The sequence below is a fragment of the Ursus maritimus genome, unplaced genomic scaffold (assembly GCF_017311325.1).
Source record: "Ursus maritimus isolate PB19 unplaced genomic scaffold, ASM1731132v1 scaffold_8, whole genome shotgun sequence".
Classification (NCBI taxonomy): domain Eukaryota; kingdom Metazoa; phylum Chordata; class Mammalia; order Carnivora; family Ursidae; genus Ursus; species Ursus maritimus.
In genome coordinates, this window is record NW_024426996.1 from 19,854,231 (window position 1) to 19,879,608 (window position 25,378).

General features: G+C 36.5%; 1 protein-coding gene across 1 annotated transcript; it reads right to left on the reverse strand.

Moving 5' to 3' along the window:
• Window positions 1-18,744: 18,744 nt before the first annotated feature.
• Window positions 18,745-19,671, reverse strand: LOC103665348 (60S ribosomal protein L31-like). Its single transcript, XM_040624874.1, has one exon. It carries the CDS (start codon window positions 19,616-19,618, stop codon window positions 19,259-19,261), a length of 360 nt encoding a protein of 119 aa, XP_040480808.1. The 5' UTR covers window positions 19,619-19,671; the 3' UTR covers window positions 18,745-19,258.
• Between the last annotated feature and the right edge of the window lie 5,707 nt (window positions 19,672-25,378).

Sequence of the window (25,378 nt, forward strand, 5' to 3'; positions counted from 1 at the left end):
GCCTAATTGTACTGATGACTATTGAAACATTTTGTTTTCCTACCTACTACGATGGAAAGCAGCAGGAGAGGAGGAGAATGGAAGTGTATATTGACTCAGCCAAACAACAATGTTTACCTCACAAAGTATGTACAAAACATTTTACACAAACATACATGTATGTAAATGTGTATATATTTTCTTCTAGCTTCTGTTCTTATAATAATAATGTACATCTTTTAAAGTGTAGAATGAGTAGTGGGACGATGGCTGGTAGAAGAGATGCTAGAAATGATAGAAAGTGGGGATATGGGCCCATATTTAGAAGGTCTGGAAATGGTAGATGTGCTTCTGTAATACCAACAATGGTTTGTGGGGTTGGGGAAATTCTGTTTAGACTTCTTCCTACACTTAAAAGCAGTTTTAAATAGGCAAGAGTTTAGAGTGCAAAGACTGTACAATATAGCACTGAGAAGCTGCAAAATCAGAGAAAAAGATGGAATGCACAACATAATGAAAAACAGAGAAGATGCACAAAAAGTTTGCTCAACAATTTTATTGACCAGAAATGAGTTTGAATTCTTACAGTTATGTAGACCTGAGTTGCTTAGACTAAATCAGGAAGTTCGTCATTTCCTGTTTAGGGAACTGAATGGTGAGGTTTACTTACCTGGTTGCTTTTCATGTAGCAAAACTTCTTAGTGATTTGCAGAACTTCATTTTTAAAAAGTAAGGTAATATTAAATTAAAAATTTGAAACTTGATTCTAAAAAGGAATTCTTTTTCCATGTCTTTCTCTAAAATTTAATAACAGTATTAGCACTCTGTCCTACAACAACACAAACATGTATATTCCTAATGCTTAGAACTTAACCAGAGACGTAAAGGATCTATATTCTAGAAACTACAAATCACTCTTGAAAGACATTGAAGAAGACACAAAAAGATGGAAAATATTCCATGCTCATGGATCAGAAGAATTAACATAGTTAAAATGTCCATGCTACCCAGAGCAATCTACACTTTCAATGCTATCCCGATCAAAATACCAAGGACATTTTTCAAGGAACTGAAACAAACAGCCCTTAAATTTGTGTGGAACCAGAAAAGGCCACGAATCACGAAGGAAGTGTTGAAAAGGAAAAACAAAGCTGGGGGCATCACAGTGCCGGATTTCAAGGTGTACTACAAAGCTGTGATCACAAAGACAGCATGGTACTAGCACAAAAACAGACACATAGACCAATGGAACAGAAATGAGAACCCAGAAATCGGCCCTTGGCTCTTTGGGCAACTAATCTTTGATAAAGCAGGAAAAAACATCCAGTGGAAAAAAGATAGTCTCTTCAATAAATGGTGCTGGGAAAATTGGACAGTTACATGCAAAAGAATGAAACTTGACCACTCTCTCACACCATACACAAAGATAAACTCCAAATGGATGAAAGACCTCAATGTGAGACAGGAATCCATCAAAATCCTAGAGGAGAGCATAGGCAGCAACCTCTAGGACATCAGCCACAGCAACCTTTTTCATGACACATCTCCAAAGGCAAGAGAAACAAAAGATAAAATGAACTTGTGGGACTTCATCAAGATAAAAGCTTCTGCACAGCCAAGGAAACAGTCAAAAAAACTAAGAGGCAGCCCATGGAATGGGAGAATATATTTACAAATGACACTATAGATAAAAGACTGGTATCCAAGATCTACAAAGAACTTCTCAAACTCAATACGTGAGAAATGAATCAACAAATCATAAAATGGGCAGAAGATATGAACAGACACTTTTCCAATGAAGACATACAAATTGCTCTCAGACACATGAAAAAACGTTCAAAATCATTAGCCATCAGGAAATTCAAATCAAAATCACACTAAGATACCACCTTATGCCAGTTAGAATGGCAAAAATTGACAAGGCAAGAAACAACAATTGTTGGAGAGGATGTGGAGAAAGGGGATCCCTCCTACATTGTTGGTGGGAATGCAAGTTGGTACAGCCACTCTGGAAAACAGTGTGGAGGTCCCTTAAAAAGTTAAAAATTGAGATACCCTATGACCTAGCCATTGCACTACTGGGTATTTACCCCAAAGATAGAGACGTAGTGAAGAGAAGGGCCATATGCACCCAATGTTCATAGCAGCATTGTCCACAATAGCTAAATCATGGAAGGAACCGAGATGCCCTCCAACAGATGACTGGATTAAGAAGTTGTGGTCCATATATACAATGGAATATTACTCAGCTATCAAAAAGAACGATTTCTCAACATTTGTCGCAACATGGACGGCACTGGAGGAGATAATGCTAAGTGAAATAAGTCAAGCAGAGAAAGACAATTATCATATGATTTCTCTCATCTATGGAACATAAGAACTAGGAAGATCGGTAGGAGAAGAAAGGGATAAAGAAAGGGGGAGGTAATCAGAATGGGGAATGAAGCATGAGAGACTATGGACTCTGAGAAACAAACTGAGGGCTTCAGAGGGGAGGGGGGTGGGGGAATGGGATAGACTGGTGATGGGTAAGGAGGGCACGTATGGCATGGTGCACTGGGTGTTATACACAACTAATGAATCATCGAACTTTACATCAGAAACCAGGGATGTACTGTATAGTGACTAACATAATATAATAAAAAATATTATTATAAAAAAAATAAATAAAGTATATGTGTAAAAACCAAAAAAAAAAAAAAGAATTTTGTTTCTTACACTATTTTCTACTGAGAGAATGACATCTCTTTAGAGGATGTCTATTTCCATGTCTTCAAGCAGGAAGAAGTTAGGATTGGAAACAGCAGGTCTGAAACATGCAGTTTTTGTCAGAGAGCAAAGAAGTTTTTAAGAATGTCAGAGGATAGAGATGAAAAAGATAAAGAAGCTATCTAGTAACATTAAAGTTATGAAAACTTGAGCATCAAAACACAATAGTAATTAATGTGAATTGACGTAAATTGAATGTGTGAAAGCCTATGAATTCATAATAATGTGAGAGAAAAGTTTAACTATGAAAAGTTTGAAAACCAAAAAGGAAGACAATGTAGCAGAGTAGGATTGTTTTTTAGAAATGTATTTTAATAAGTAGAGGAAAGCTTTCCTCCTCCTGTTAAGCATATGAATTTTGAATATAGAGAACAGTGAGTAAAATAAGTGATCAGTACTGATGTTACCCATAATACTGGTGTGTGGTTGGTGGTCATACACAATAACCAATAGAAAGTAGAAAAATGACCTGTGTATACTGAGATGACAGATTGGCCAAATGTCCTACAAAGGATATTTACCTTCATATAATTTCTTCTTCTTTTTTTAAACACAATTTATTCTTTAATTAGGTGATGAGACTTGTAGATGGCTTTACTTCTTGTAGTGAGATACAGATATCAGCAAATTTCTAATTGTAAGCATCCTTTCTAGATGATTCTTGTCTCCTAGCTTTCACTTCCTTATGTAATCTGGCCTTGCCGAGTCACTCACATCTAATGAATAGACTAAAACAAAAGTGGTGAGATATAATTTCCTAGATTACATTTTGAAATGACTGGCTTCCATCATTCACAGTCTCTCTTTGGCTTTATTGCCTTGTTTGCTCTGATGAAGCCAACTGTCAAGTTGTCAGCTGCTCTATAGAGTTCCCAGCAGCCAGTAAAGTACAGAGATACTTTGTTCCACGGTCCAGGAAGAACTGAATTCTACCAACAGCCAAATGAACGAGTTTGAGAGCTCATTCAGTTGAGCCTTGTGATACCTGCATTCCCGGGTGACAGACACCTTGATTGCAGCTGCGTGAGAGACACTGAGCCGCAAGACCCAGCTAAGCCATGCCCAGATTCTTGACCTGTAGTAACTGTGAGATAACAAATGGTGTTGTTAGCCACTAAGTTTCGGAGTTATTTGTTGCTTGCTAATAGATAATTAATACACCAACCATGATAATGCCCAAGAAATGAAATTTAGGTGCATCCCTGTCCCATGTCCTAATACAAGGATTGGCAGATGGTCCAGAGTTTGCTGCCTGGGCTAGAGACAAAACCTTTCTCAATTGTGTCTGTTGAGGCTTCTACTACAAAAATACATCTGCTAAACTCACTGTTAACCATATATAAGTATAAGAATATGCATTAGGATGAGAATAGAGTTAATAAAGAAAGAAAATGTAAAGATTTTAAATACCAGAAAAAATTTAATCTGTTTTAGTGCAGGTGCAAAAAATTCATATCACTGTTACTTTGTGTATGTATTTTCTCTATTTCTTAAGAAGTTTAAGGCATTAAGATATCTAATATAGTACATATGAGATTCTGAAAGAAGTAGATTTGAGTTAAATTTTAGAATAATTTGACTAAATAATTTATAATCAATGTTCAGATGTTTGGGGAAATGTTGACTTTTAAAACATTTTTTTAAGTTTTTTTTTTTTTTTTAAGATTTTATGTATTTATTTGACAGAGAGAAAGAGAGTACAAGGAAGGGGAGCGGCAGGGAGTGGGAGAAGCAGATTCTTGGCTGAGCAGGGAGCCTGATGCAGGGCTCAATCCCAGGACCCTGGGATCATGAACTGAGCTGAAGGCAGACACTTAACGGACTGAGGAACCCAGATGCCCCTACTTTTTTTTTTTTAAGATTTTATTTATTTATGAGAGAGAGAGAGAGTGCACAAGTAGGGGTAGTGTCAGGCAGAGGGGAGAAGCAGGCTCCTGGGTGAGCAGGGAGCCTGACACAGGACTCGATCCCAGGACCCTGGGATCATGACCTGAGCCAAAGGCAGAAGCCTAACCAACTGAGCCACTCAGGCGTCGGGAAATGTTGACTTATTAATTATGTAACACAGTGTAGATATTTGTAAGAGTGTTAATTTTAAATTCCTGAAGGATTTTTACATATTTAATTTTTCCTTTCTGTAAATAATTTGGATGTCAGGAATATTTTTCTTGATACACTAAAGCTCCTTGAACATTAAAAATTTATCAATATTAGATATTAACTGAGGATTTCTAAAATTTTAAATCCCTATGAAATGGCAATGCCTTCTTAAGCTTTCTTCTCCCCATTATAAATGGGAGCAACTTCTAATGACTTCCAGTGTTAACACATATTCATATCTAAGATCATTTCTCAATTACCTTTTAATGGTAATTATTGAAACTAGATAATATTAACTATTGGTCAAAAATCAAAGGTGAGTGTCTTGGTTATCGGGTATGTTATTGAACTGGTTATTGCTATGGGTGAAGCCCAGTGCTCTGCAGAATCACGTAGAATATACATAAACTTTTTTCTGCAAAGGACAGAAAGCCAAGGATTTATCCAGCGACTGTCTCCATTTGGTTGAGTGTTGCCCTTGAGAATCTTTGTACTTTTGACTGTCTAGGAACCCCAGTCCAAATGCATGAAAGGAACTCTAATTCAAATGAAAGAATGCAGAGTAACTCATACTTGAGTAATTTTTTAGGTAGCTTATAGAGGGCTGTATTTATTTTGTAATCTCTCATGTTATATTCAAATTCTCCTTAACAAGCACTTTCTTTTTTTCATAGAAACTAATTGTAGACAATGGTGAGAGTTGTAGGAGATAGTGTGATATTTCAGATAGCGACAGATCCAGAGACACTTCTTCCCAGTCTTTTGGGGATGGTTATTTTTGCTTTTTCCCCACTCCTGAAGTCTCATTCTACATGGAAAGTATAGGCATATCTCAGAGATATTGTGGGTTTGGTTCCAGACCACTATAATTAAAAAGAAATATCACAATAAAGTGAGTCAAGTGAATTTTTTTGGTTTTCTAGTGCATGTAAGAGTTATGTTTCGGGCACCTGGGTGGCTCAGTTGGCTGAGCATCTGGTTGTTGGTTTTGGCTCAGGTCATGATCTCATGGTCATGGGATTAAGCCCCATGTCAGGGTCAGTGTGGAGTCTGCTTGGGATTCTTTCACTCTTCCTCTCCCTCCCCACTCCCTCCCCCTCAGCCCCTCCCCCTGCTCCTGTCTGCACTCCCTCTCTCAAATAAATAAAATCTTGTAAAAGAGTTATGTTTACACTATACTATGGTCTACTAAGTGTACAATAGCCTTATGTCTAAAAAATATACATATCTCAATTAAACATACTTCATTGCCAAAAAATGGCAGCCATCATCTGAGCTTTCAGTGAGTCATAATCACTGATCACTGATCACAATAACAAATATAATAATAATGACAAAGTTTGAAATATTGCAACAATTATCCAGATGTGATACAGAGACACTAAGTGAGCAAATGCTGTTGGAAAAACAGTGCCAACAGACTTGCTCAATGCAGGGTTGCCACAAACCTTCAATTTCTGTGAAGTGCAATAAAGCAAAGCACAATAAAATGGAGTATGCCTGTATTTAATTCATGTGACATTTACGGCCTCTGCCCATGCCCTTACTCCTCCCTTAGAGAAGAAAGAGCAACTTATTGGATAGTTGAGTTTGGATGGAGAAACTAGGCAAGCATAGTTTATTTGTCTTGACTCCCATTTTTCTTGGGACCTACCTATACAGAGAGAACACACATAGGGTTTGACTCCTCCTGCCATAAGTGTTACAGTGATAGACCCCTCCACTTGAAATGCCTGTGGTAAGTTGTTGCCTGTGACTGTATGAGTAAGTATGAGGAAAGCCCCTGGCCTGTTAGCCAGTCTCAGTAGTAAAGGTGATATTTTGATTTCTGTCTGCTTGATTCCTCTTTGTTTTTCTCTTAATTAATACAAAATATGGTAATGAAAAGGAGGATGCTCTCTACTATTCCTAGCCCAACATTGTCCTACCTTTAGGTTACAGAAACAGTTTGAAATTTCCTGACAGACTCTTCCTTTTTGTATATACTTACTTACAAATAACAATGATTGTAATGTTTTGTAACTTCCTCATGAATGTAGTGCCTCTTCCACAAATCTCACATCTACAGTTAGATTTGCATTTTTTTTCCAAATCAGGCGTACATTTCCACAACGTTGGTAGAACTGTGATATACTTTGTCATTCTTCTATGATTTTACTTCCTCACAAAACCATTCTTAATGGACAAAAGATATTTTTCTTTTATTTGTTAATAACATTAATGTAGGCTATGATTGACTTTACTAAATTATTATGACAAATTGCCCTTTTTTCAGGTATTAAAATGGACTGTTCAATGAGAAACATCTGGGTAAGTCTGTTACACTGATAACTAGGCTAATTTGTGTTCCCCGAGAAAGGCTGAGACAAGCACTTTGGGTACTGCTAGTTTATTTGGCTGGGGGTGAGGGAGGAAGTTGTGGTTAGAAGTTAGGAGAGTGAGGCAGGGAAGGAAAGTCTATAAAGGGTGTCTTTTTGACTTCATCTCTGCTGTGTGTAACTGGAGCTCAGTTCTTCTGGTGGTCCTCTGAGGAACCATATAGAAGGCACTCAGAATTGTCCCAGGCCAGGTCATTTGTCTGGTGGAATTTTCTCCTTAACTGATGAGGGTCATCCTTGAGAGAATTAACTCCCCCCAAATTCTGGGCTGCCTCTGCACAAGCAGAATGAAGAAAGGTGGAGTGAATACAGCAGGGACTTGAGAAGGGTGGGGATGCTTACAGCTTGCTCCAGATATGTCTACCACAGCTGCAGCTGAAGCCTGAAATGAACGGAGGAGATGTGGCACAGGGCTCCAAAAGTGGCTGCTTCAGGTGTTATTCAGAAAATATTTGAAAGCGAGCAACCATTCACTACCTTCATCCCATCAGAAATCGCCTTAACTGTTCACCTGGTATGGCTAAACAATAGTTTGCTTTTTCACAAATTAAAGTTAACTTGCTTTGAGTCCTTCCAAATTCCAGAGCAGTCAGATACATCTGTATCTTTATCTATATCTGTTTATCTATCTCTATAATGACCTAGTCAAGACTTCCTTTATGTTTCACTGATGTTGAGTTAAACATGTGTAATACTTGAGTAATAATTGTGTGTTGATATTGATTCTTAAGCAACATCAATTGACAATTAAATTAGGTTGGTCCTTAAAGAGAATTTCTCCTGCTTTAGTCTTGTATGTGTGTAAGCTCTGGTACAAAAGTTGGGATTGTCTTGTGATTTCAAGATGATGACTGTCCTGCTGTGACTTACTTCACAAGAGTGAAGTCAGGGCTTCATAGGTCACAAGGCACATTCCTTCTGGAATGGTGCTATTGACAGGGAAAGAGGTCTGTCTCCAGGGAGGGAACTAAATTTGAAAGTTTGGGTTATTGAGTGGTAGGTGCTGAAGAGAATCTCTCTCTTGGAAGCCAGTCCATCTGAATAGGATGAGCAACTTAAGCTTCAGGAAAAAAAATTATTATTTACAGTCTAGATTCTCTATATTCGAGTTTTTTTCTTTGTATATTCTTCTTTTGTTGTCCTCTGGCATTAAATATGATCTTGTTGAAATGTTTTAGTTTCTTCTCCATCATGCTCATGGATATTAAATAAAGATTTGGTGTTCACCTTTGACCCTTAGCGTTAAGGGATAATAGCATTTACATTTGGTTTAACGTGGTGGTGGTTTCTGAGTAAGGGACTTTCCAAGAGGAATCTCCAGTTCACACTGTGGAGATTTCCCCTGCTTTGTCTTTTGTTGAAGAGCAAGCAAAGTACCTACTACCTTTGGGTCTCACTATAAATAGTTAAGGGTCTCCTTAACTATTGTTTCACTTCTACACCGGTTGATTTTATTCATCTGTCTTCTAAAGCACATTGAGTCAAAACCACCTTTTGTACTGTAATAACAAATGTAGGGTTTAATTCGTCACCACAAACTGTTTTATTTTGATGATCTATTTAACCACTTAGCATTAGGGATTGGTTCAGAGGCTGGTCTTATTAACATCTTTATAAACGATGTGGAAAAGAAAGTGTTCACAGTGAAATTTCCAAGTTGCCAATGACCCTAAGCTCCTCTAGTTAATGAAGTGCCAAGCTGATAGGGATAAACTGCCTGAAGACCTCATGGAGTTGCGTTAGTGGACAGAAAATTGAGCCATAAGATAATGAGCCATTGCATTTAGGAAGAAAATAGTCCAAAGTATACCTGCAGAGTAATGGGCTTGGAGTTATCCATTACAAATCTGGGATCATTGTAGACTCTTCTCTGAAGACAGTGATGGGTTCATTAAAGACAGATAAACATTCTGACAATCACCAGGAAGTGAAGAGAAGAAAACAAAACATTGTATCCTCTTCTTACAGAAAATCATCATGCAGATATACCTGTTATTCATAGTTCTGATCACTATATTCAAGACTTTACCGAAAAAAAAAGCACTAAAGGGTAAGACATCTGAAACAACCAAGAAGAACGGCAAGGGTACCCTGTAAATGTAGATTTAAAAGATATAAACTCCAATATAGAATGGCAAAGTTTGAGAGAAAATAGAGCCAAGACCTCCAAAATATTTAACGATTCTATTTTGTATGTGAAAACTGGCTAACTCTCTTAAAGGAGGCAAAACAAAGACAAAAAAAGAGGCATTTTTAATTGATAGTTTCGACAGAGAGTGGATTTATGAAACTCATTTCCTGGAGAGAGAGTTCTTGATGAAAGTAGAATTTCCAAAAAGAATGGAATGAACTCTTGTAATGTGCATTTAAGTTGTTATTTAAGGGGGAAATGATGATTGTGGATTTATTTCTAGCTTTAAGCTGAATATCAGTATGTATATATGCATTCTTATTTATTACCTATCCTTTGGTATCCATCAGAGGCAGGGAAAAAAAAAGGCAGCTTCTCAGGACCAATAGTTTCATGAGTTGAGAAGTTAAAAATGGAGATGTATAATTAGTACATGAGTTTCTCAAACATCTGTCACATCATATTGTTTAGTTACTATTGAGACAAGGCAGTGAACATCTAACAGATTTAATTTTTATAAAACAGAAACATTTCTCAACATTTTTCTTTCTTAAGCGAATCAATGAATTCTCATCTGGGGGAGACCAGCCCATATTAGCAAACTCCCTGCCAAAACAACGTGGAAACTCAGGAATTTCTTTATGATTTGAGTTCATGGGTTTAAAAATACTGGACCACAACCTTACTCGTTTGGGTACTGTTGATTTTCAGTAGCTAATCAAGAGTACCCTGGTGTAAATCAGTCAACGCAGTGTGACTGGCACTTGATAATATTCAAAGACAATCTTAGAATGGTTAACGTGATAGCCATGCATAGACACAGTCTACTTCTAAGAAAATTATACTTTGTTGGCCACAATCTATTCTCATTTGTCTACCCGATTTTTAAGGATTAATGATAGTAAAAAATGATCTAAGAGGCGGTCAACAAATATTTTTTGAAAAGGTCCAGGTAAGAAACATTTTAGGCTTCCTGGATCATGTGGTCCTTGTTGTTATTGGTCAGCCTCGCTCTTGTAGCACAAAGACAGCCCTCGACAATACGTAAAAAGTTAGGTGAGGCTATTTGTTCCTATGAAACTTTACTTCCCCAAACAGGCACCAGGCCTGATTTGACCTTTGGGTCAGCTGACATCTAAACTAAGGGTGAGGGCCCCCGGGTGGCTCAGATGGTTAAGCGTCTGCCTTCAGCTCAGGTCATGATCTCAGGGTCCTGGAATGGAGCCCCGCCTTGGGCTCCCTGCTCAGTGGTGATCCTGCTCTCCCTCTCCGTCTGCCTCCCCCCCTGCTTGTGCTCTCTCTCTCTCTCAAATAAATAAATAAAAATCTTAAAAAAAATAAACTAAGGCGGGGGGCTGAGATTAATGAAACATAACTTATGCAAGCTTTCCAAAATAAAGACATTAAATAGACGCGTCTATTTCATAGGAATCCCCTTTAATTTAACTTGTGTTTGTGGTATACCTTTACTTTTAAGACTTGTTCTGCTCAGCCCAGGTTTTATGTTGGAAAGAATATGGGATTTGGGCGGAGAAGGCCTGGGTTCAGGCCCTGTTCTTCCACTTGTTACTTGGGTGACCTTGAGCAAGGGGCTAAACTTTTCTAAGTCTTGTTCTTTCTTCATAAAAATGGGACTATAATAATGCTTAGCTGTGAGACTTAAATAAGATTAATGTAAAGGATTTTGTAAAAATCACCTACAAATACTTAAAGACAGCAGCAGTTACTGTTACCACCATCCAGGGTTGCTGGCCATTTTTCTCTCAGTATCTTTCTAAGCTTATTAGCTCCATGTACTCTCCCTAAATGAGAAAAAAAGCTAATCCAAGGAGGGTCTTGCAATATCATATACTTTATAAAAATAATTAAATTGTCCATTAATAATAAGCTTTTAAGAAGTGTACATTTGTAGAGAAAAAGAAACCTTAGAGTTTATAAAAACAAAAAGTAAGAGAAGTTATAGTAGCTGACATTAGTGATAATAGGAGTTTAAGAAGAAAAGAATATTAGAGGTTGAGAAGTTAGAGACAATAAGCAGAAGATGAGAGATAACTCAAGGGGCAAAGCCAAAATAGGGCTAACAGTGGGAGTTTAGGAGGGAAAAGAATTCAAAAGGCAAAGTTAATGAAAGTAGGTTCAGTTCAAGGCTAGTATTAGAGTCTGCCAGCGAAGCACTGTCTATAGGAAGCTTGCAGCTCTGGGTTTATCGGCCCCATTACCAGTGTGACCATTTGACTTCTATACTTTCAGTTATTACACTTAGGACCTTTCCATTTGTATCTGTATTTATTGACAGGCATCCAAAAGATAAGAACCAGGGAAGCATTTAAAATAATAGCCCACAGTTCTGTTGGTTCTGTATTTCTAATCAGAGAAAGCTTCCTTGGGAAAAATGACGCCCATGTGCCCTGACTACAAAATGAGTTAAGATAAATGAAGATTAAATAGCAGACTTGTTAATCAGGATTTGGGGTAGACTTACATTTTCACAGTCCATTTTCTCGCTCTCACTTTCTCGCTCTCTCAAGCCTGCATTCCTGCTTATACATTCTCACAACACACATCCACACCCACGCACGCCTGTCACACTTTCTCTACCCAGATGGATGAAATGGACTGAAGTTGGGTGCACCAATGTGTCTTTTATAATCAGTATTCACTGTCTCAGAGTCAGACAAATGAGGAGAAAATAAAGAACATACTTTTTTTTTGAAAGCCGAGAAATGACATTCCTATTTTTCTTCCTGATATGACTCAAACTAACCTATGTAGGTACCACGTTCATATTAAGTGGATATTTGGTTGTACCATCTGGCAAACAGAAGGTTAAAAGTATGACTGTTTAAGGAGAAACAAACAATTTAAGAGGGTTTTATTTTCATTTCAGAAAAGAAGTATTTGGAGTATGTCTCCTCATCCCCAAACATAGTTATTTTCAGTCATTGGATTATATGCGGACTTGGCTACACCAGCAAAAATATAAAAACACACTGAAGAACTGTATCTTATCTTTTGTTAATTTGAGTTTTTAGTGGCTTTGGAAGTTTGGGCTTACTGGGAAGAGAACAGTTAAATAATGGGAACAAGAAGATTGGGAGGGACTTGATACGTGAGGGAAAGGAATTAATTGCTTTGTGGAGAAACATTCTGCAAATTCTATGAAGTGCTATCTGGGGTTCCCAAAGATCGAAGATCTTTCAGAAAAAAATTTAAGGTCAAAATATTAATGGCACTTTCATATTCTTTTCTGAGTTTAAGAATGGAAGAAAATGTGTTTTGGATACATCCTAAGTATCTGGAGAGGGGGAATACATATTCTGGTGGTAGTAGCATCTTTCTTTGTTTCATTTTCAGAGATTTAGGTATCACTTGGTAACAAAAAGCAGATTGAATAGGACTTTCCTCCAGGCCCCAGATCCTCTATCTTAATAAGATAAATCATTCTATATTCTTCTTTCACAAAACTTCTTTTTTCCTGATTCCAAACTTATTTCAGCCCCGTCTATACAAAAGAGAAAGATTCCTAGTACTATGCTTTCAGTATATGTTCTTCCAAAAAGATCGAGACAATCCATCTAAATTTTATTATTTTTAGCCCAATTGATGGAGAAAGCAAGAAGAAAAGATGAAAGCGTTACAGGCTTCCCCCAGAACTCTCCTCACCCCAGGTTGACAGGTGTATGATCTTCTCCCCATCATCCCAACTCACTCACAGAACAGTAGCTTCCAAACATAGTAAGACCATTATTTTAACCAGTAGCTAAAGTGAAGACTTGAAGGACTGACCTGAATTGGATTAAAATTGCTTATCTCTAGATGGCCTTTTAGATAATTATAGATACCTGAAGTAATCAAACACAAGCACCTAAGCTTGCAGAGCAGCTTGTCAAAGTCTGTTTGCTTAAGAATACCCTGCTTTTGCTCTTTTTTTTATAAAAGCATTACAGAAGAAACACTCCACCATGGTAACATATGATGAAAGTGACACTGATTTGGAATGTAAATATATGCAGGGTGTTTTAAACCGACAGCATTTTGTATAAAAAAGTACTTTTAAAAATATATACTGTATTTGAAATTCAATTGACAGAGAATAAAACAATAACAGTCATTCTATTGTAATTTTTAAAGCATACATTGAAAGAGGATATTCACTCAAGGTTGTAACTTTTTTACTTAGTAAGAAAAGAGTGAATATCTTACTCAGTTATTTTTTAGTACTTGGCTATGAAGTGAACCTGGTTGAAAAATTGGCTTTTCATTAGGTGGAATCCTATGAAATTGCTGACATTCAAGTTTTTTAACCTACATAGAGGCTAATTTCACATGGTTTGACTTAAAATATAAGGCTTCTTCAAAGGAACAATATCTCTCCAAAAAAAAAGATACTCACTAAAGCAGTAACCTTTTTGTGTTTTTTATATCTTGAATGGAATCTAAAGACTTGCAATTATATCACTTAAAATTTATTCCTGCAATTTCTCAGGGCTATTTTCTGGAAATTGTATGAAAAATTTAGAATCCACATGGATTTAGGACTCTAATCTGGACTTACATTTTTTAAAGTCTTGAATAGAGCCCTGGTTTACACGTTTTGTTGCATTTACACACACATAGATCCGCCACCACAATCAAATCGTAAAACTTTTCCTTCACCCCACTTTATGCTCCTCTACAGCCAAGGCCCCCGCATACCCAGGCAACCACTGATTTGACTTCTATCACTATAGATAAATTTTACTTTTTATAGAACTTATGGAAGTGGAATTACATAGTATGTACTTTTTTTGTTCCAGGCTTCTTCCAGCATAATGTTTGAGAGATTCATCCATGTTGTTGTATCAGCAGTTCCTTTCTTTTTATGGCTATGTTATAGTATTCCTTTATATGAATACATCATAATTTTGTTTATACATTCACCTGTTGATGGGCTGTTATTTGTTTTTAGGTATTGTTAAAGATGCTATGAATACTTGTGTACAAGACTATGTTTTCATTTTTCTTTTTTAAAGATTTTATTTATTTATTTGTCAGAGAGAGAGAGAGCACAAGCAGGGGGAGCGGCAGGCAGAGGGAGAAGTAGGCCCCCTGCTGAACAGGGAGCCCCATGTGGGACTCGATCCAGGACCCCGGGATCATGACCTGAGCTGAAGGCAGACGCTTCACCGACTGAGCCATCCAGGCGTCCCATGTTTTCATTTTTCTTAAGCAAGTACCTAGGAGTGGATTTATTGGATCATATAGTAAATATGTGTTTAAATTTGTAATAAACTACTAAATTATTTTTCAAAGTGATAATGCCATGATTTTTGTTTCATAGCCTCTTTATTAATTTTCTTATTGCTGCTATAACAAATTATCTTAAATTTAGTGGTTTAAAACAACACATATTTATTACGTTATCGTCCTGGAGATCAGAACGACAAAATGAGTCTTCTGGGGCTAAAGTCAAGGTGTCAGTAGGGCTGATTCTTTATGGAGGCTCTGAGGGGAGAATCCATTTCCTTGTCTTTTTCATATTTACCTGAATAATCCAGGATAATCTCTTATCTCAAGATTCTTAAGCAAATCACAAATGCAAAGTTGCTTTTTACATATAAGGTAATAGTCACAAGTTCTGGTGATTATGACCTGGATATTTTGGTGGGTCATTATTCAGCCTACCATACTCTCTAAACTTGTAATCAAGTAATTTCAACTAAAATTACTCATTTGGCCAAAACTCTAAGGATGTGTACATGTTTTTTGTGGGACTTCCTTAGGCTTACTTGGCTACTTGCGTTTGGTGGTTACTGTGTGCCAAATACTAGTGCGTTGAGCTGGCAAAACCACAGGGTGATGTAGGATCAGGCTTTTTTTTTTTTTTTTTTATCACTTAAAGGGAGATGAAAGTGTGATCAGCTGGTGGGAAGGTGAGAATCTGAGATGGCCCTACTAGTAAGCTTTAGTGGTGGCCAGAAAGGGCTCTGCTTACTTACATTTTGGGTAGTCTAAACCTCAGGGGGAAAGCAAAAGTCTGATCAAGTCTGTGGGGATTCCAGAGCAGATGGTACCATGGTGGAGTTCCATGGGGTTCCACCTCCAAACTGCAAAGCTTAGAGAGGCCCCAAGTCCAGCATCATGCCTGAGAGGTGGATTGGAAATGCTGGAAAAGATAGATATCTGATCACTTGATTCAAGAACAACCTCTCAGAGCCCCATGGCACGCTAGTGGGAGAGACAAGAGCTAAACATAAGTCAGTAATCCCAAAAGGGGCAAATGGTTTATCCGCTAATATCTGGAGGCTGTGACAGGACAGGCTTGTCAAAAACAGGACAGGCATCAAGTGTGCATGTGCACCCAAAGACAGAGTGAACAAAACACTCATCATTGGCCAAATGAAGACTGAGGATGCACACTTCATAGATAGTCTTGGCCTGATGCTGGAGACATACTGTAAACCTCATAGAATTTAGATTATCCTTGAGGGGAGGGAAAAAAGAAAACCATGAAATAATAGATCTTTTAAATCCAAAGAGATTGAGGCACATCTGGGAATGACTGAGCCACCTTGAATTAGGAAGACTAAATTTTCCCTTAAAACAAACTTGAGAGTTAAGGGAAATCATTTACAGAAAAACAAAGGTTACATTTTAGCAAACCTGACATGTCGTCTGAGAGCATTGTGCTCCTTAAATAGAGAGAAGGTATATAAAAATATTTCAGCAAAGGTAATGCAATCACCAGGCTTGACAAAGATTCCATGACCATACATACTGTTCCTTGAGATTTCAGGTTCTTTGTTCCTAGGATCATCAGGAGTGTTAGCCCTAGAGATTTTTTTTTAGAGATTATTTTAGAGGTTAACCTTCCTTTAGATCGCGGGGAAGATTTTAAGAGGTAGTGTGTGTGAAAAATTTATGGAAAGTCGTACTCATGTGTGAAAGACCATTGTTTTCATTTTTTAAATGGCAAAGCCATGTTCTCTTAACTGTGGTCCAATTCCTTTTCTATAGTATCAGATAGTGGTCTTTCACATCATGAATCCCCCTTTCGTGCCCCCGCCTACTATACGATGACAGCGTCCTGTGATGGCGAAAAGGAAAGTGCTCAGGTTCTCCCGTCTTTGAGTCACACAAAGCAAGGGAATATTATTAGGTGTCTGACTAGTTGTTAATAACAGCTTGAAAATGTGAGTGTCGCTGGGCTGTGAGTATTTCCTAAAGTTCATCATTTTGGCAATTGAATGTGAGATATTTCATAAGGGGGGGTGGGAAGGAGAAGATGCAGATTTCGCCTCCATTTCTTGTTGATTGTAATCACGTTTGTCACTCACCTGTTTGAACTGCTAAAACCCTTTAGGAGCCTGATTGTCGAAGCCTCCTGTTAAGTGGAAAAAAGTCTCCCCTGCCTCTTAGCAAATCATGGTAAACATGTCAACACGTTAGGGGATGTGGTAAACTTCTGAATATATGAACATCTGATGAGGAGATCTTTTTGATCGGAACTTTTGTGTTGGTTCAATAGGCAGGACTAGTTTTCCACTTTGTTTACTTTCAGGTAACTGAGACAGTTAGACACACATGCTGGGACCTGGGGTCAGCTCTCTATGAAATGTATGGAAACACATTTAACACATGGGCCTTTGAGTTCCCCCGCCAAACCCGGCACCTCTCCTAGTATTTTAAATGGGAGGTCTTGCCTCTAAGATGGTGCCTAGATATTCTAAAATAGATAACATTAAATTAAGTACAAAATGTGGTTAGCTTTTTTTTTTTCTGGGTGTTTGCAGCACATTTGTAAAAGTTGTTAAAAGACTTGTTTTGCTGAATTTTCATTAGCACATTCTTAGTGAGATAGTAACATACAATATCACTGACAAATATATTGGGCATCTCTAGTAAGAGTTTTCTAATTATTGGATTTGTAGTTATTCAGGAGTTGGCAGAAATTCTAAATACTAATAATTTAAGGAATCTAACAATTACTGCGATGACCCGAATAGTCTAGATGGTAATAACCACAGCTACACTTACTGAACACTTACTGTGTTCCAGGCATTGTTTACAGTGCTTTCCATGTGTTACCTTATTCATCCCAACAACCCTCTGAGGCAGGTGCCCCTATCATCCCCCTTTATAGATGAGGAAACTGATACTTTTTTAAACACTGTTCTCTAGTTCACAAAGCTAGTGAGTGGTAAAGCTGTAGCGTGAACAGAGTCAGTCCAGCTCCATAACTGGTATTCTTTTTTTTTTTAATTTTATTTATTTATTTGACAGAGAGACAGCGAGAGAGGGAACACAAGCAAGGGGAGTGTAAGAGGGAGAAGCAGGCTCCCAGTGGAGCAGGGAGCCCGATGTGGGGCTCAATCCCAGGACCCCAGGATCATGACCTGAGGCGAAGGCAGACGCTTAACAGCTGAGCCACCCAGGTGCCCCTATAGCCAGCATTCTTAATCACCACCCTAATTATATTCCACTTTCTCTAGTCTTTATTTATTTTATTTTTTAACTAAGACTATTTTTTTTTATGGAAAAATCGAAGGGAAGGTATAGAGGTTTGCCATATACCTCTGCCCTCCTGGGCACAGCCTCCCTCTTTATCAATATCCCCCACCAGAATGCTACCTTTGTTTTAACTGCNGAACCTGCACTGACACATCATAATCACCCAAAGTCCATAGTTAAATTAAGGTTCACTCTTGGTGTTGTACATTCAGTGGGTTTGGACAAATGGATAATGACATGTGTACATCATAATGGTCACAGAGTATGATACCCTAAAAATTCTCTGTGCTCTACCTATTCATTCCTCCCCCCTCCTCCCAACCCCGGGTAACACTGATCTTTTTATTGTCTCCATAGTTTTTGCCTTTTCCAGAATTTTATTTGTTAAAATCATATAGTATGTATAGCCTTTTTAGATTGGCTTCTTCACTTAGTAATATGCAGGTAAGCTTCCTCCATATCTATTCATGGTGAGATCACTCATTTCTTTTTAGTACCGAGTAATATTCCATTGTCTGGGTGTACCACAGTTTATTTACCCATTCATCTGCTGAAGGACAACTTGGTTGCTTCCAAGTTTTGGCATTTATGAATAAAGCAGCTATAAACATCAACATGTATTTTTTGTGTGGATATGATCTTCAACTCCCTTGGGTAAATACCAGGAAGCACTACTGATGCGTCTTATAATAAAAGTGTGTTTAGTTTTGTAAGAAATCACCAGAGTGGCTGTGTCACTTTGCGTTTCCACAGCAATGAGTTCCTATTGCTCCGCATCTTTGCCAGCATTTGGTGTTGTCAATGTTCTGGATTTTGACCGTTCAAATAGGTGTACAATGGTATCTTGTTGTCTTAATTTACATTTCCCTAATGACATATGATGTGAAGCATCTTTTCATAAGATTATTTGCCATCTGTATATCTTTTTTCATGAGGAGTATCTGGTAAGATCTTTGGACCATTTTTTAATTGGGTTGTTTGTTTTTTTATTGTTAAATTTTAAGGGTTCTTTATATATTTTGGATAATAGTCCTTTACAAGATCTGTCTTTTGAAAATATTTTCTCTCACTCTGTGGCCTTGGCATTGCCTTTTGCAGAGCTCAAGCTTTTAATTTTGATAAAGTCCGGCTTATCAATTATTTCTTTCATGGATTGTGCCTTTGGTGTTGGACCTAAAAAGTCATTGCTCCCCACCCAAGGTCATGTAGGTTTTCTCTTATGTTGACTTCTAGGGTATTTATAGTTTTAGATGTTACATTACGTCTATGATCCATTTTGAGTTAATTTGTATGATGTGTGTAAATTCTGTGTCTGGATTAATTTTTTTTTTCATGTAGATGTCCAGTTGTTTCAGCACCATTTTTTAAATAGTTTTATACCTTTGCTTGGCAATCAGTGGTTAGTTCTCATCTACATGAATTGTAGATTTTTGAAAGTGGTGACAAGTACATAAGTAGCCAACATATGGAGCTTGTTTGGTGAATCTTCATCCTCGTTATGTTTTCTGGACAACTGCACATGGATACGGTATGGAACGTTCCTCATTCTTTTGGCCCAGACAGCTTTGTTGAACATGGTATCGTTGCACACATCTGGAGTTCCCATCTCCTTCATGGCAAATTTCTGGGTCTCTTTGAGTGCCTGAGGAACACGATTCTTGAAACCCATTCCATGGATGTGCTTGTGAATGTTGATGGTGTATTCTCTGGTCAGTACCTCTTCAATGGCAGAATGGCTCTTCTTCTTTCCACCCTTCTTTGTGGGAGCCATTCTGCCAGGTCCTGGTTGGAATGCTCAGCACCATTTATTGAAGAGAGTCTTTTTTTCTTTTTTAAAAGACTTTATTTATTTATTTATTTGAGAGAGAGACAGAGAGGGAGAGAGAGGAAGAGCACAGAGGAAGGAGCAGACTCCCTGCTGAGCAGAGAGCTGGACATGGGTGGCGTTTGATCCCAGGACCCTGAGATTATGACCTGAGCTGAAGGCAGACGCTTAACCGACTGAGCCACCCAGGTCTCCCTTGAAGAGAATATCTTTGCTCCATGTATTGCCCTTTCTCTTTTTTTCTATTTATAAGGAGCTATTTATATACTCTCTATTCTGTTCCATTGATCTATTTGTCTGTTCTTTTACCAATACCACACTGTCTTGATTACTATAGCTTTATAGTAAATCTTACCCCTTCTTAGTGCTATCATAAAGGGGGAAATTTGAGCTTGGTAAAGGTTAGAATGTGAAACTGACATGACTTCCCCCTTTTTTTCTTTTTTCTCTTTTCTCCTGCCATATGCCTAAGTCTTCTGACTGAAGGGACTTTAGAACTGAGGATGTCTAATGAGAAAACTGTCCTAAGTTTTCCCTACCTAAAACTCACTGCGTTATTTTAAGTTTTATTTTATTTTATTTATTTTAGAGCGAGAAAGAGAGAGAGCTAGAGCATGGTGGGGAGGGACGGAGGGAGAAAGAGAGAGAAACTCTAAGCAGACTCAGTGCTGAACACAGAGCCTGACCTGGGGCTTGATTTCGCAACCCAGAGATCATGACATGAGCCAAAACCAAGTGTCAGTGCTTGACTGACTGCATCACCCAGGTGCCCCTAAAACTCAGTGTTTTGAGCCTACTTTGCTAAATTGGTCCTAGACCTTGTAAATAGGTTTTTGTTAGTTTGTTTTGGTGGTTTTGTTTTTTTTGTTGTTGTTGTTTTTGTTTTTAACTATTATCTTCCCATCAGAGGGGAACTTAGTTTCTGAATCCCAGTGAATGGCTGGGCCATTGATTTCCTGGAGTTCCAACCAGCCTTTCCACCAAGTTTTAGCAAGGTTATACTCCATCCAGTTTTTACTACCCATATCAAATGAACATCTTAGTGATAATCTAGTTTTCCCCTGATGCTGAGAACTGATGCTATCTAGAACTTATATGTACTCAAACAGTTTCTTGAACTTCTCTTGTCTCAGCACTTAATATACAGTTTACTTTCTTATCTTTTCATCTAGACTCTCAACTTTCTGAGGACAGAAATAGTGTCTTTTTTATTATTGTATCTCTAGGACCTAGTAATATTGGTTGACTACATAAAGGCCTATATCAGGCAATACTCTTTCTGTTGTTAATGATAGAAAAATCCAACTCAAACTAGGTTAAGCAAAAAGCAAAAAAAAAAAAAAACAAAAACAAAAAAACAAAAAACCATCTAGACTCTCAACTTTCTGTGGGTCGTAGTTGTGTCTTTTTTCTTATTGTGTCTTTTGTGCCTTTTAATCTTTTTTTGTTTGCTAGTGTTGTGTCTCAGTGCTTACTCTTTCTGTTGTTAATGATAGAAAAATCCAACTCAAACTAGGTTAAGCAAAAAGCAAAAAAAAAAAAAACAAAAACAAAAAAACAAAAAACAAAAAAAACCCAACAACAACCAAAAAAAACCCCCAAAACCAAACCCAAAACAAAACAAAATGAAATCTCCCAGCACATTAGGTCATGTAACTGTCCAAGACTCAAGTAATGTTTAAGAAGCTTGTCTTTCTTTTTTCTCTTTTTCTTTGTCTTTTCTTTGTCTTTTCTTTTCTTTTCTTTTCTTTTCTTTTCTTTTCTTTTCTTTTCTTTTCTTTTTTTACTTTTTGCTCCCTCTGCTGTGTTTGGCTTCACTCTCAGACAGGCCTTCTTTAGGTGGAGGCTCTTGTTATAGCAAATGCAAATTTTAGTTCTGATTGGACCCAACTGAAGTCAGGTAGTATTAGTCATCCAACTTTGTTCTTCTTTTTCAGTATTGTGTTGATGAGTCTGGGTCTTTTGTCTCTCCATATAAATTTTAGAATTAGTTGATGCCCACAAAATAACTTGCTAGGATTTTGTTTTGGATTGTATCGAATGAATGTACAGACTAGGTTGGGAAGAACTGAATCTTGCGTCTTCCTCAATATGAACATGGACTATCTCTCCATTTTAGTTTTTTTATTTCACTCATCAAACTTCTATAGTTCTCTTCATATAGATTTTATACATATTTTAAAAGATTTATTGCCTAAGTATTTCATGTTTGGTGTTGGTGTAAATGGCGTTGTGTTTTTAATTTCAAATTTCATTTGTTTATTGCTGGCATATAGGGAAGTTAATGGCCTTAACCTTGTATCCTGAAACCTTGTTATGATCACTTATTAGTTCCTGGAGGGGTTGTTGTTGTTGTTGCTTTTTCAGATGTTTTGCATGGACAATCATGTCATTTGTGAACAAAGATATTTTTATGTCTTTCTTCCCAACCTGTATTCCTTTTCTTTCTTTTTTCTTGTCTTATTGCACTTGGTAAAACTTCTAGTATGATGTTGACAAAGAGTGGTGTGAGAAGCTATCTTTGCCTTGGACCTGATCTTAGTGGAAAGTTTTGAGTTTTTCACCATCAAAGTAGGATGTTAGCTCTAGGATTTTATAGATGTTCTTTATCAAGTTGAGGAATTCTCTATTCCTAGTTTATTTAGAGTTTTTATCATGAACCAGTGCTGGATTTTGTCAAGTTTTTTTCTGCATCTAAATAGATGCTCATATGATTTTTATTTTTTAGCATGTTGATGTGATGTATTACATAGATTTTAGAATATTGAACTAGATTTGCATGCCTGGAATAAATCCTACTTGTTTGTGGTATATAATTATTTTTATACATTGTTATATTCAATTGGCTAATATTTTGTTGAGGATGTTTGTATCTTTGTTCATGAGAAATATTGGTCTGTAATTATCTTTTCTTGTTATGTCTTTGTCTAGTTTTGATATTAGGATAATGCTGACCTCATAGAAAGAATTAGGAAATATTTCCTATGCTTCTGTCCTCTGAAAGAGATTGCAGAAAATTGGTACAATTTCTTCTTTAAATATTTGGTAGAATTTGCCAATGAGCCCATTTGGTTCCGGTGCTTTCTGTTTTGGAAGGTTATTATTATTGATTCAATTTCTTTAATAAATATAGGCTATTCATATTGTCTATTTCTTCTTGTATGAATTTTGGTAAATGTGTCTTTTAGGAGATTAGTCTATTTCATTCGGGTTATCAAATTTGTAGGTATAGAGCTTTCCATGGTATTCTTTCATTATCCTTTGAATGTCCGTAGGATTTGTAAAAATATCGCCTCTTTTATTTCTGATATTAGTAATTTGTGTCCATTCTTTTTTTTTTTTCCTTAGTTAGTATGGCTTGAGGCTTATCAATTTTGTTGATCTTTTCACAGTATCACCTTTTGGTTTTGTTGATTTTCTCTATTAATTTCTTATTATCAGTTATATTGGTTTCTACTCTAGTTCTTATTATTGCTTTTCTTCTGCTTATTTTGGATTTAATTTGTTCTTCTTTTTCTAGTTACATAGGTGAAAACTTAGATTATTAACTTTATATTTTTCTTCTTCTATAGTAGATTAATGTAATGCCATTTAAGCACTGCTTTTGTTGCATCCCACAAATTTTAATAAGTCCTAGTTTCATTTTCCTTTAATGCAAAATCTTTTAAAATTTCTCTTCAGATTTCTTTTTTGATCCTTCTGTTACATTGGTGTCTGCTGTTTAATCTCCATGTATTTTGGATTATCCAATTATCTTTGTATTATTAATTTCTAGTTTAATTCTACTGTAGTCTGAGAGGAGATGCATGATTTCTGTTTTTTAAAATTTGTTAAATTTGGTTTTGTCACACAGATTGTGCTCTGTCTTGGTGAATGTTCCATGTGACCTTGAGAAGAATGTGTATTCTGCTGTTGCTGGATGAAGTTGTCTATAGATGTCTATTGACTGTTGGAGTTTTTGAGTTGAGCTAAATACTTACTGATTTTCTGCCTGCTGGATCTGTCCATATCTGATAGAGAGGTGTTGAATTTTTTTCCAGCTATGATAGTGGGTTCATCTATTTCTCTTTGCAATTCTATTAGTTTTTGCCTCACTTAGTTTGATGCTCTATTGTTAGCTGCGTACATGTTAAGTATTAGCATGTCCTCTTGGAGAATTGATCCCTTTATCATTACGTAGTATTCTTTATCCCTGACAATTTTCCCTGCTTTGAAGTCTGTTCTGTCTAAATTTAATATAGCCACTCCTGCTTTCTTTTGATTAGTGTTAGTATGGCATATTTTTCTCCATTCTCTTTCTCCATTCTCAAATTCTTTTATATGTGCCTTTATATTTAAAGTGGCTTTCTTAAAGTAGACAGCATATAGTTGGGTTGTATTTTTTGGTCAATTCTGACAATCTTTGTCTTATAATTAGTGCATTTAGACCATTGCTGTTCAAAGTGATTATGGATATAGTTGGGTTAGTATCTATCTTATTTGTTGCTGTTTTCTTTTTGTTACCCTTGTTCTGTATTCCTATTTTTGTCTTCTATTCTTTTTTTGCCTTTTGTATTTTTAATTGAGCATTTTATATTATTACATTTTATCTCTTTTCTTAGTATATCAGTTATACTTCTTTTTTTTACTTTTTTTAGTAGTTGCCCTACATGTATAGTTAATACAAGTCCAATTTCAAATAATATTATGCCACTTCACAGGTAGTGTGAGCACCTTATAATAACAGAATAATCCTAATTCCTCCCTTGTATCATTACTGTCATTCATTTCATTCATATAAAAGCATATATTAACATAAGATAGATACACAAGCATACATAGTCAAATACTTTGTTGCTATTATCATTTTGAACAAACTATCATCTATTAGATCAATTAAGAATAAGAAAAGTAAAAGTTTCTATTTTACTTTCATTTATTCCTTCTTTGATATTTTTTCATTCTTTATGTAGATCTGAGGTTCTGACCTATATTAAGAACTTTAATATCTCTTGCAAGGCAGATCCACTGACTACAAATTCCCTTAATTTTTATTTGTCTGAGAAAATTTCTCCTTCACTTTTGAAGAATAATTTCACAGGGAACAGAATTCTAGGTTTTTTGTTTTTTGTTTTTTAAATCAATACTTTAAATATTTCACTCTACTCTCTTCTTGCCTGCATGGTTTCTGAGCAATCAGATGTAATTCTTATCTTTGTTCTTCTGTATATAAAATGTTTTTCTTCTCTGGATTTTTCAGTATTTTTTTCTTTATTTTTTTTGTTTTGTTTTTGTTTTTCTTTATGTTTGATTTTATGTAGTTTAAAAATGGTATGCCTAGGTATAGTTTTTTTTTGGTATTTATCCTGCATGAAGTTCTCTGAGCTTCCTGGATCTCTGGTTTGATGTCTGATATTAACTTGGGAAAATACTTAGTCATTATTGTTTCATTATTTCTTCTATTCCTTTCTTTGTCTTCTCCTTCTGGTATTCCTGTTGCATGTGTGTTACACCTTTTCTAACTGTCCCATGGTCGTGGATATTCTGTTCTATTTTTGTTTTTAGTCTTTATTTGTTTTTTTTTTTAATTTTCAAGGATTCCACTGATATCTTCTAGATCCGAGATTCTTTCCTTACTTCTCTCCAGTCTACTAATGAGCTTATCAAAGGTATTTTTATTTCTGTTACAGTGTATTTAATCTCTAACATTTCTTTCTGGTTCTTTCT

Coding starts and splice junctions, on each gene's coding strand:
- LOC103665348 (XM_040624874.1), bottom strand. CDS start 19,618: ATGGCTCCCACAAAGAAGGGTGGAAAGAAGAAGAGCCATTCTGCCATT.